At 44.2% G+C, this 12,711-nt stretch overlaps 1 protein-coding gene and 2 long non-coding RNA genes across 3 annotated transcripts; 1 reads left to right on the forward strand and 2 right to left on the reverse strand.

Moving 5' to 3' along the window:
* Window positions 1–2,045: 2,045 nt before the first annotated feature.
* On the forward strand, window positions 2,046–2,788 carry LOC136351565 (secreted RxLR effector protein 161-like). Its single transcript, XM_066303744.1, has 3 exons — window positions 2,046–2,239; window positions 2,324–2,557; window positions 2,635–2,788. The coding sequence occupies exons 1-3, from the start codon at window positions 2,046–2,048 to the stop codon at window positions 2,786–2,788; spliced, it is 582 nt and encodes a 193-aa protein (XP_066159841.1).
* A 2,052-nt stretch (window positions 2,789–4,840) lies between these two features.
* Window positions 4,841–6,111, reverse strand: LOC4345354 (uncharacterized). The gene is made up of 4 exons (XR_001548154.3): window positions 5,971–6,111; window positions 5,745–5,839; window positions 5,389–5,541; window positions 4,841–5,248 (listed from the first exon to the last, which is right to left on the reverse strand). It is a non-coding gene; the product is annotated as an uncharacterized lncRNA (long non-coding RNA).
* A 3,968-nt stretch (window positions 6,112–10,079) lies between these two features.
* LOC136351284 (uncharacterized) lies at window positions 10,080–11,599 on the reverse strand. The gene is made up of 4 exons (XR_010734252.1): window positions 11,499–11,599; window positions 11,321–11,410; window positions 10,509–10,624; window positions 10,080–10,403 (listed from the first exon to the last, which is right to left on the reverse strand). It is a non-coding gene; the product is annotated as an uncharacterized lncRNA (long non-coding RNA).
* Between the last annotated feature and the right edge of the window lie 1,112 nt (window positions 11,600–12,711).

Raw genomic sequence — 12,711 nt, forward strand, 5'->3', positions numbered from 1 at the left:
CTGGCGACAAGCGATGCTTGATGAAATCAAATCCATTGAGGAGTGTTGATGGTTGTTAAGTACCAAATTAACACCATTAATACCTGCATAAAACCATAACTACAAAACATCCAACATAGTGGTAGGGTTTATTTCTAACAATTTCCACAAGTGTTGGTGTATATTCATATGCAGGTGACAAACTACCAAAGTTGAGAGGAAATATACATGAAGGAGGAGGAGAATCAAACCCGTATCCGAACTTATGGAGTTTTGGACCCAAAAACCCAATTAAACACCTCCAAATGGGCCAAACATTCATACCAATGAATTGAGGGGCCCAAAATGAGTGTCCAAGATGAAAACCGGAGCAAACAAAGCCGTCCCGGGTTCGGCTGAACCCTGGCAGAGGCCGTTCACCCCGGCCCAAGTCCAGTTCGGTAGAAATCCGTTCCCCAATGTCGGTTATGGCCGTTTTCACCAGTAGAAACCGTCATAAGATTCGACACTTGGCAACACTAGAGAGAAGATGCTCTTTAGATGCTTAGATCATCTCCACACTCCCAAGGCACTTCTCCACCTATAAATACCCCTCTCATCCTCACTTGTAAACACACACCAAGATGTAGAGCTGAATTACAAGAGGCTCTAAGTATACTTTAGCTTCATTATATGTTCTACAGTGTACTTAGAAGAGGGAGAGAGTAAAGTAGAAGATGTCGGAGGAATCCCAGAGTTGTCGGTAATCCTGTCCTTATTCTTTTTCTTTGTTAATTACTCTGGTTCAATAGAAATATCATTTTGAGTAATTAAGATTTGCTTCGTGAGAATTATTCTTGGTTAGTTCCTAATTAGCATACGGGATCATTGTTCACTATAGTCTATTAATTATATAGTGATTGCTTTAGTGTTTAGCTAGCACTACAGTAGTTATTAATTGCGTAGACGCGGTGTCTGGGTAATTAATTTCCAGTGGTTGCTGCGTATCCCACAGTACGTTAGAGGTGGGTGTAGAGGTGGTGACAGCTCTCAAGAGCACTTAAGTCCTCCCTGTCCGGGTACGTAGTAGAGCGACATCTGGGAACAGCGGGTTGCCAGTGCCTGAAGTATCGCGTTAGGATTAAACTTAAGCTTTCCTTAGACACTGTTTCTCACTAGGAAATCCTCTCTACCCTTTGCCCATATTTATCTTGTGTCCTTGGATGAACCGGAGGAAGAGATAATCACACACGTTCCCTTGGATTTGATACCCTTGGAATACTCCATAGGGGAAGTGCTACTTCGGTATATCCGTGCGCTTGCGGATTCTATCTGTGATCGTAAGAAATACCAACAAGGAGAACAACACTTGGATACTCACTGAGCTCCTGACCGGCAAGCGTCCAATTGGCGTCAAGCGGGTGTTCAAGTTGAAAAAGAAGGAGACTAGCGCTGTGATCCGGCACAAGGCGCGGCTCGTGGCAAAGGGCTACGTCCAGCGTCATGGAATTGACTTTGATGAAGTCTTCGCTCCGGTTGCGCGAATGGAATCCGTGCGACTTCTCCTCGCCGTCGCAGCTTATCTCGGGTGGACTGTGCATCACATGGACATCAAATCGGCGTTCCTTAACAGAGAGCTGGAGGAGGAGGTATACGTCTCGCAGCCGCCGGGCTTCATTGACGACAAGCATCCAAGTCAGGTCTTGCACCTGAACCGAGCTCTGTATGGCCTTCGTCAAGCCCGACGAACCTGGAACGCGTAGCTGGACACTCGCCTTCATGAACTAGGCTTCAAGCGGAGCGCCACCGAGCACGCGGTGTACACACGTGGCGAGGGATCCAAGCGGCTAATCATTGGCGTTTACATCGACGACCTCATCATCACTGATGCACATGCTGAAGAAATTCGGCATTTCAAGGGAAAGATGCACTCTCTCTTCCGCATGAGCGATCTCGGATTGCTCAGCTACTACCTCAGGATCGAGGTGCGTCAAGGCAGTGACGACATCACCATCAACTAGTCAGCATACGCACAGAAGCTACTCAAGATCGGTGGGCTGGTGGACTGCAACTCAACTTGTGTCCCCATGGAGCCTAGACTGAAGCTGATGAAGAACAGCGATAGGCCGGCCATCGACGCCACTCTGTATCGCAGCCTCGTGGGTAGCCTGCGTTACCTTGTGCACACGTGGCCTGACTTTGCCTTTGCCGTCGGCTCTGTGAGCCGATTCATGGAATCGCCACGCGATGATCATCTGTTGGTGGTGAAGCACATCCTGCGGTATGTAGCTGGTACTCAGAACTTTGGATGTTGTTTGGCAAGATCAGGGGAAACGGGAATTTGTCTGCTGGGTTTTTCAGACAGTGATTTGGGGGGAGACATTGATGATCGGAAGAGCACCTCAGGGGCTTTGTTCTTTCTCGGCTCCAGTCCAATTGCTTGGCAATCTCAGAAGCAGAAGGTGGTGGCCCTTTCCTCTTGTGAAGCAGAATACATTGCCGCCACAGGAGCGGCTTGCCTCGGCATTTGGCTAGCGCGTTTGCTGGCTGAAGTGCTGGGCACTGAACCAGAGATGGCCATCCTCAAGGTCGACAACAAGTCGGTGATCTCACTGTGCAAGAATCCTGTGTTCCACGATAGAAGCAAACATATCGACACTCGATATCACTTATCAGGCAGTGCATAGAGGAGAAGAAAGATGATGTTGAGTTCATCCCCACGGACGAACAGGTGGCGGACATTCTGACCAAGCCACTCGTGTGCATCAAGTTCCAAGAATTTCGCAACAAGGCGGGCGTGGTCCAGATTGTCACTTGGCGTCAGGATTAGGGGGAGATTGTTAGGTGGAATAATCATGTGCCTAAAAATCTTGTATGTCACTGTAGCTTGTCATGTTATTTTCGGTTTCCTGCATGAGCGCGTCTGCTTGTTCGTGGCGTGAGCGTCGTGTGTTCTTGGCCACGATGGTCCAGAACACGTCTTTAGGATGCATATCGTGCTAGTGCTTCGATCTGGGGGATGGCGCATGTTGTATGGAGTACTGGCGCGCATGGTGGAGGCCACTTCGGCACCTCCCTGTTTTTTCGTTGTTTTTTTGTTTTTTCAGTTAGCATGTAATCTGCTCTTTTATATGAGAAGTAAACCCAGAAAATGCTGCAACGTTTCTACGCAGCACCAAAAACTTTTCCTGTGTCGAACACTTGGTGATTTCACTGTTTATTTTCTTCCACCTCCGATCGGAGTGAGCTGAGAGCGAGTACAAGGGGTTGTCGCTAACAGAATTTTCATGTTAATGTTCAAACCTTCGTCAGGTCATGTTGAGGAAAACATCCTGGACATTTCTCATGGCACTCATATATAATACTCCGAACAAACCTTCCACGTAACAGAACTACTGTGAACTACTGTTACGTTTCAGGCGGCTGCGTTCCTTTCAGCCTCTTCCCAACCCTCTCCCTCGTTTTCCGTGCGAACGCTTTTCAAACTGCTAAACAGTGTATTTTTTGAAAAAAAATTTCTATACGAAAGTTGTTTAAAAAAATCAAATTAATCCATTTTTTTAAAAAAAATTAGCAAATACTTAATTAATCACGCACTAATGGACTGCTCCATTTTGAGTGCGGAGGAGATGGGATGGGTTCCAACCGCCTGAAACGAACATACAGTTGACTAACTGGTGCAAGGGTGCGCTATATATTAGGCCACTCACAGTGCACCTCCGTGGCATTTGGCCTCGGTGCAAAAAGGCGAATATTCCGTTCCATGTTGTCCATCCACGCGGCCTCCCCAGGAACGCGTAGCAAACTTTGGCTACGCGTTCCTCGATCACAGGTGGGACCCTCAGCGCATCAAGGATGAGAGAGGGAGGAGAGAGAACGGTCATCCTTGTGCTCCACGCCGCCGATCTCGTCAGCCAGAGGAGGAAGGAGGGTGGCCGGGCGCAAAGAGGAAGCTCACCGGCCGCCGACGGAGAGAGGGGAGAGGCCATCGACGGGGAGAAAGGAGCTCCGCCATCCCTCGCCGCCTGATCCGCGTCCGCCGTCCCTCGCCGAGCTCGCTCCCACCGATTCAATGCTTCCGGCACCGGATGGATGGGGATCCGGCTGGAAGAGGAGGAGGGGAGGCGCTCGAGCCGCCGCGCCGCCCCGATCTGCGGTGGTCGGAAGAGGAGGAGCAGGGGAGGCGCTCGATCGGCCCTGCCGCTAGCCGCGCCGCCCCTCGATCCGCGGCGCAGCCGGAACAAGAGGAGGAGGGGAGGCGCTCGAGCCGCCCCGTCGACCAGCGCCAGCATCGCCGCTCGGGCCCTCCGTGCCGCCGCCCGTCCGCCGCGCCACTCCACGCCGCCGCCGTCGTCCGCTGCGTGCTAAGGGTAGGTAGGATGGTAGAAGTTGGTTTTTTGTGGGACAAAATTCAAACTCTAGAAGTTGAGCCAAGTATAAGTTATTTTTTGAAAATTGGATTATTATGGTTTTTTAAAGAAGCTTTTGTATAGAATTTTAAAACACACTGTTTAATAGTTTGGAAAGTATGTTCAGAAAAAAGAGAGAGGTAAGTTAGGAACTCCAACAAAAAAAACTATATAAATGTATGTACTAAGAGCAAGGTACAATAGTAGACTACAAAAGCTATAAACTCATATGAAGAAGATATATAAGAGATGAAAGAGAAGAGAAGTGGAATATAGATTTATCGGCAGCTGTAACATGAACTTCAAGATGTTGTGTGCATATGGATTAATAGTGTATTATATAATGTGAAGAAGATATATAAGAGATGAAAGAGAAGAGAAGTGGAATATAGATTTGTCGCCAGCTATAACATGAACTTCAAGATGTTGTGTGTATATGGATTAATAGTTTATTATATATTTATAGATAACTATTATATGAATTGGCTATAAGATTAGTTATTAATGATTTGTAACTAGTAATTGGCTATACAATTAAACTTGCTCTGATAAACCCAAAATAAGGTTCATTATTTTGATATTCCCAATATACAACTGATCACTAACCGATCAGTAATACATCTTATTTAATGGCTAATGAACCACATGAAGAAATTAAACAACCCTACATATCTAGGTAAGTTGCTGCTCTCAAACATGTGTTTACAGAAAGATTCACAACAACACACAGACTTCCTCTCTCAATATGACTATTTGTATATACGGTGCTTGTATGAGTATATGCAATCTGTTGATTATTCTTCATCGATCATGCATCAAGCACTGCCAAATCAGTTAAGATCAGCCCTTGAGTGACGGATACCTCTTAGTCGTGCCCTTGCCTGAGAAGAAGAAACATATATTAACAACAAACTAATTAATTACTGGAGAAGTCAAACCAATATCGATTTCACATGCATCTATCTAAGATATAGCTTAGCTAGGAGAGGGAAAATTCATTAGATTGATAGTTTTTGCTCACTTGGCTGCTTGTCGTAGTAGCCAGCACCTCCCAGCTGCTGGCCTTGGCCGCTGCTTATGCTGTTATAGTAGTAGGAGAACTGGTCTGCAGTCTTGGACTTGTAATCTGAATATTGCTGCGCAGGCACTCTTCCTGTGGTGCTTTTCGATGATCCTGCAGACGCATATGGCCGCACAAAATTAGAGGTGTGCAAAAGGAGAGCTTAAAAACACATGAGAAGTTTTTCGATTACCAATAATGTTTAAATGTATACAGTACACTTTAATTTTAGTGTTGTTTCATAAGGGAATATATGTTTTTGTGGAGTTTGTATTTGCTATAATTAATTAACATTGTACGCTAAAAAAATTAATTACCATTGTGGTACGATGAAGCTGTTGATTGCGAGTTATTTCCTCCATAAGATCCATAGAATGTTGTTCCCTGCTGGGGAGGCACAGAGTTATGAATCCTGGGAGAATTCATCAGTCGGTCAATTGGATTTCGGAGGCAAAAGCTATAGTTAGGTTTGATGCAAATCCATAGAAATATAAAGAACAGTACAATATTATTTGGACCATGAGTTGGAGTAATAGTACTCACCTGATCCGTACGACGACATCTTGATCTTGTCAGGCCTGTGAAATCTTTTGCTTCTGATTGATGCTTAGAGGATGTTATTGTTGGAGAAGAATTAACGTATTGGATCAGTTTATATAGTGCTCTCCATTTCAAAGACAATCAAAATTCTGAGAAGATTCATCGACAATGCACACAAATTTGTAGGCATTTCAGCCTCTCTTCTTCTATTCGCCGTTAAATTAATTGAGGATTGCTCAAGAAGCAACCTCCTATTTCCGTGAAATATGCATGCCATTAGCCGAGTAAAATTAATCTCAACTGAAAACTTCTCGAAATTTTCAGTTGCTATGGTACGTAACGTGTACCTGGCCACGTGGGTACGCGTATTGTTTGACAGGTGTCCGAAATTTTGTACGTAACGTGTTGCGTTGACAGAATGGCTGTGTTCAGGCAGTTTCACCCACAAAAAGAATACTAGTACTTCCGTTGCAAACATGCTGGTCGAGAAGTTAATTTTCCCGTCATTTTCCAACCAAACAGACGGTGGTAGTTATGTTTGAATCGTCGACAGCTTCCCCATATACGTGTTATTTGACATAATTTATTTATAATGTTAAGCAAATATCCTGGAGATTTCTCATATGGCTCCCAGAACTAAACTAATTCAAGTAATCGAAAGGATTACGAACTTGCATGGATTTATCGTACCAGTTTCTACTGAAAAGGGATCAGGCTCAAATCTTATCGCGCGGGGTGTCGGTGATTCTGACAAAATTTCATTCAAATGGTCAAACCTTGTCGCGGTTCCGTTCAAGCAAACATCCTGGGCATTTTGCATTCCACCCAGTATAATCCTAACAAACAAAACAACTAAACCTGAGTTTGTAAATTATTAAAGCAGGGTTACGTTGTTGCTGCTAATTTTCTCTCCCGTTTATCTTTCAGTTAGATCCTACCCAAATCTGAGAAATTTTGAATTCTGACAAAACATTAGCTGCTTAGTAAATTTAATTTCGATGTCGACGCTAAAACTAACTTCCAGTTCCATGGCGTCGTGTGCCTGCTGTATGCCTGAAATTAATCTGAACCTTCAAGCTCGGAAATAATTAATGCGATGTCACCTGCTGTTGTTTTTCGTTCCCTTTTCCATGAAAAAATGATACAAAGATTTATTCAAATTCAAGGTGCTGTTCTGAAACTCTCAGTACAGCTGAATTGGGCTGAATGGTTTATTAGTCTACGTTGATGGGCCGCTGACAGAGCAAAATGGAATAAGTTCACTTTGGGTTCCTCTGTTAGTCGCCCAGTCCGATTTTCATCCCTTGGCCGCAAAACCGGGTACGAAGGGTCCCCCAACTTACAAAACCGTGCAAAAGAGGTCCCTCGGCAGTATTGTGCCAAGTTTTGGATGACGTGGCGCTTATGTACATGGCTCTCTTTGACTAAGTCCTCGTCCCACGTGGCATTGACGTAGCGCTTATGTGGCAATAAGATCCCGGGAAAATAATAAAAAACCATAGGACCCATCTGTCAGCTACACAAAAATAATAAAAATAGGTGGGACCCATGTGGTCCCACATGTCAGCCTCCCTCTTCTCTCTCTCTCCCCTACACGGCAAGAAGAAGGGTGAGCGGCGGCGTAGAGGGGGTGGCGGGTGGTGGGTGGAAGGGCGGAGGGCGGCGGGTGGAGGGGCGGCGGGTGGTGGGCAGAGGGGCGGTGGGCGGAGGGCGGAAGAACGGCGGCATAGAGGGGGTGGCGGGCGGCGGGCGGAGGGCAGAGGGGCGACGGGCGGCGGGCGGAGGGCAGAGGGGCGACGGGCGGCGGGCGGAACAGATGGGCCGCTGGTGGAAGTGGAGGGGTGGCTGGTGGTGGGTGGAGTGACGGTGCCATGGCGGCGGGAGGGTTGAAGAGGAGCGGCGGCTCGCCGCCCCGCCTCGCTTGCCCGTTGTCGACATCGATCCGGCCATCTCCGCCCCTCTACCGCCGCCGGCGCCCCTCCCCCTAACGCAGAGCCCTCCCCGTCTGCTAGGGCTCGCTCGCAGGTGCAGCTGGCGTCGACCCCGCTGCCCTCGTGCCTTCCCCACCTGCGCCTTCTCCTCCCCCGTCTCCGCTGCTGGTGGTAGCCGCGTCGCCCAGACGAGCGCGCGCGGCCATCCTTCCTCGCCGCCTGGCGAGCGCGCGCGGAGAGGGAAAAATGTGGCGTCCGGCGAGGGGGGCGGAGACGGTCCCTGGCCGCCGTCCGCTGTGCACCTCTTCCTCCGCCCGTCGCCATCGAGCTTCACCGAATTGCAGAGGGAGGAGACGGGGATGCTGACTAGCGTGGAAAGGCCGGCAAGCCGCTGCTAATCTTTCGCCATCCCGTCGGCCGCTGACCCACACGCACCGCCGCTCCTCTCCCTCCCTCCAGTCGGCCGGCGCGCGTTGCCTCTTCTCTCGCCGGCCTCCCCGATGAGCTTGCCTCCTCCCTCGCAGCGCTCTCGTCACGCTGCTCGCTGCCCGTCGTCGCTCCGTCCACCGCCCGCCGCCGCTCCGCTTCCACCAGCCGCCCCTCTGCTCCGCCCTCCGCCCGCCGACCTCCATCCCTTCGCCCATCGCCCTGTCTCTGTCGTTCCGCCCACCGCCCGCTGGCCGCTGCTGCTCGTCCTTCTGCTTGCCGTGTATGGGGGAGAGAGAGAGGGGATAGAGAGAAGAGAGAGGCTGACATGTGGGACCACATGGGTCCCACCTTTTTTAAAATTTTTTTGTGTAGCTGACATGTGGGTCCCATAGTTTTTTTATTATTTTTCCAGGATCCAATTGCCACGTAAACGCCACGTCAATACCACGTGGGACGAGGACCTAGTCAAAGGGAGCCACGTAGACGCCACGTCATCCAAAACCGGGCACAATACCACCGAGAGACCTTTTTTTACTGTTTTGTAGGTTGGGGGACCCTTCATACCTGGTTTTGCGATCAAGGGATGAAAATCGGACTGGGCGACAAATAAAGGGACCCAAATTGAACGTACTCCGAGCAAAATTGGGCATCTTTGTTGTCACGGAAGAGCCCCTAGGCCCAGGGATCAGCGTAAGATCAGTCTTCTTTTCTTTCCATTCTTTCTTTTTATTTAATTTATTTTGTAAGATCTGTCTAACGTGGTCTAATTTTTTTTTGTGATGGTGAATTTTTTTTGCTGTCGATCTGTAATTCTATACTGGAACAGTGGTCGCAATTGTCTCATGTTTGCTCATTTTTAAATAAAAGATGATGACAAGTAATTGCAGGCAGCACAATTATAATGACAAATATAAACACATACTCCACATTTTGAAATCCAACGCTAAAATGTTCCACATTGTTTTCTCACCACAGGCTTATATACATAGTGGAACATGGTAACAACTGCTACCACCTGATCAATGGGCCTACACTATTACAAACGTTAGTACGGTACAATTTTGTCCAAATAAGCAAAATACCCCTGGGACAAAAACTTCTAAAATTTGGACAAAAATTCTAAAGTATCATCAGAATGTTTATCCAAAATTTGGAAGTTTTATCCAAGGGGTATTTTAGTCATTTGAATAAAATTGTACAGTACTGACTAACCAAACAACTATGATAAATCGTAGAAGTTAAGCAAAAGTCGATGGTATATTGTAGAACACGATAAAATCAGTGACAAATCATATACCTGTGACTAACTCAATGTCATACAAGGGATTCTCACGTTTGGGTACTTCATTGTTATCGTGAGCATATTTCCCAAACTATCAATCCAATTTGAAATTTATAATAGTACTCCCTCCATCCCAAATTATAAGACCTATATTTTTTACATGGTTTTAAATGACATACTTTAACCCTTAATTTATTCTAGTTATATTTCTAACAAATATGAAATTATTATCACATTAAAGTTACACACAAAGTTACTATTATAAATTTGATTATTAGTGAAAAGTTACAGAGTTTGATTCTCCTTAAAATAATGATGCACTATAATTTGGGACCGAGGGAGTAATACTTAACTAAGTATACGCTAATCACTCGCTCTGGTTTGCGTGCCATTGACTAGCTGGGCCAAACTAGAGTTTCGAATACAGCCTTCGTTGGTATATTTGGAAACATAAAATGATTCACTTTGAGTTATTCAACATTATTGTGCTGTACATTATTGTCAAAGGTATCAACATATACAGCTTCACATTTTATATATACAAACAAATTTGAACAAATTAAATAAACAAATTACATGTACTTCTACAATTGTTTCCTTCCCATGCATGCGTTGACCTTGACAACTAATATTTACATTATTCTTTACTATATGTACTACTTATGTACATATTTACATGATATTGTAGTAACACATGTGTACACAGGCTTGAACGATGAACCATTGTTTGACAATCAATGCATCTTCTTCTGTCATATACCTTAACTATATGGACAATCCGGTCAAGTCATTACCTGTTGTGGGAAAAGAATTCGACTTGTCAATGTGTTTTGCCATGCATGCACCATATATTTAACATGAACATACAAAAAAAAAAAGAATTCCCCGTAAGTCCTTACCTGGAATAGGAAGTCCATTTGACTGGCTTTGGGCGCTAGTGTTTTGATTTGGTATGCGAGGCTGTGAGCACCCTGACCATTGTTCCGAGGAGGAGGTGTACTAAAACCTTCAAGTCCTGCATATGTGCACAAGTTGGTTACTTAAAGATTACCTTTCACAAATTTCTGTATATGTGCAAGCCAAGATATATATAGGATTAGAATCTCTGTAGAACACAGCTAGGGAAGGTAATGGGTCGAGCCCATGGGCTCTTTCACAACCCACCTCAGCCTTTAAATATTTTTAACTAAAAAATCTATTAAATCTTAGCCTAACCCTTTTCACGCTCAGTCCACATATTTTGTAGACTAAAATGTTGGGTACATTATCACCCCACAAAAACAGCTCCTATCACCATTGCATACATATATGCCAATAAATATATAGTTAGTGTTTTTTTTTCTACAGCTCATTAAACCTTTTGAATATTCTACTTAGAAAAATGAGTTTCTTGAACTATATAGCAATCCTTTTGTTGGTACGTACACGAAATGAGTTTGTTTTTAGTACTCCTATATCCCCAAATATAGCTACTATACTTTACTTTCTCGTTTAAATGACTATGTCAAAATATAAAGAGCTACCTTCCAAGTCAAATTTAAACTAGAAAAGTAGCTATATGTATTCAACCAGTATGGTTGAAAAAAAAAAGAAGCAAATAAGGAACAAAACAGAACGGTGAAAATTAGTTCGATCGGCAAAACAACAAAGCAACAAAAAAATAAAATGATTTACATTCAAAGTTAGAATTGAAAAATAAAGCAACAATTACCTAGAAGGTTTAACCCTTCTTGATTAATGTCCGCCTGCCTTTTGGATTTTGCGGAGGATCCACCCTGGGGTGGCACAGAACTACTAGTTCCTGCATGTATAATGCGTCTATGAATTGCTAGAACAAAAGTAAACTACTAGAGAATACCTCAACTGCATATAATTTCGGAATATTATACCCTTAGCAGTGGCCATCTCTTGTTTTTGCAAGGATATGATCTTGTTGAGAAATGCTTCAATCAAATTGTTGCTGTATACTGCCTACTGATTCTGAGGAATTATTTGGCCTATGCATGTTTCTTATATAGCCAAGTAACCTTAGCCCAAAGGTTATTAATTAATTACGATCAATATGATGGGAAATTACAACGGAGTAGCTTGTCATTGAAGCTGTAAAATTCTTTTTGTATCTATTAATTCTGTGTTAATTAGAGGCCATTTGTTATTAGTTCTCCCAATATAAGTTTAAGCGGAGATGGGCATGCACACAACACAAGTACTGCTATTGTTTAGCACATATACAAGTATTAACTAATTGTGCAATGTAGGACACAGGTATTTATTTTTCTCCGATGTTACGGCAATTAGATTATAACCGATCAAAAGTCCTCGATCTGAAAAAATGACAGGAACAAAGCTAGGAAATTTTGCACGGTGACCAGCTGGAGTGGTTCCACTTCCGTGTCGGTGATTTTGGCATAATTTATTTTCTCTCTTCAAACTTACTGAGGTCTTGCGAATTATATAAACAAACATGCTGGAAATTTCACATCCATGAAAGAATATATGACGTACGTTTTACAATTAGTGTAGTAAATATATGTTAACGTTAATTATAAATATAATTATGTGAAAGAATTATACGGTGAAAATTATCTGCTCCATCATTTTCTTTTTATTTTCTCAGCCGAGGCCAAAATTTGAATTTCAAAATTTTTATTTTAGAGTTGATTTTTACGCGTTGCATCGTAATCTATTTTCCTGTATAGATGCTTTTAAGTCGGTAACAACATGTGTATAAAAGTTTTGTCTATATATTTTTTTCGTTAATTAATAAGCCTATAGACTTTGAAAAGTTTAAATTAATTAGTTGTATTTTTTTTTCTATGACCGGTGAGCGTATAGAATTATTTGACTACACTACACCGGATAAGTCTACCTGTGACGGGCTCAAACTGTCACCTCTTACGGATTTGGCCCTGGTCAGAGATAAGTAGTCAGGATTTGGCCCTGGTCAGAGATAAGTAGTCAGTGATGACTGTACTCACCTTTGACGGGTGAAGGTCCATCAGTGGTGACCAACACTTGTGACAGACCATATATAAAACCCGTCACAGGTGACTATTATCTCAAACGATCTATTAGTTTGTGACCCATCAATGATGTCTTTAA

Source organism: Oryza sativa, chromosome 8 (genome assembly GCF_034140825.1).
Source record: "Oryza sativa Japonica Group chromosome 8, ASM3414082v1".
NCBI classification, from domain to species: Eukaryota; Viridiplantae; Streptophyta; class Magnoliopsida; order Poales; family Poaceae; genus Oryza; species Oryza sativa.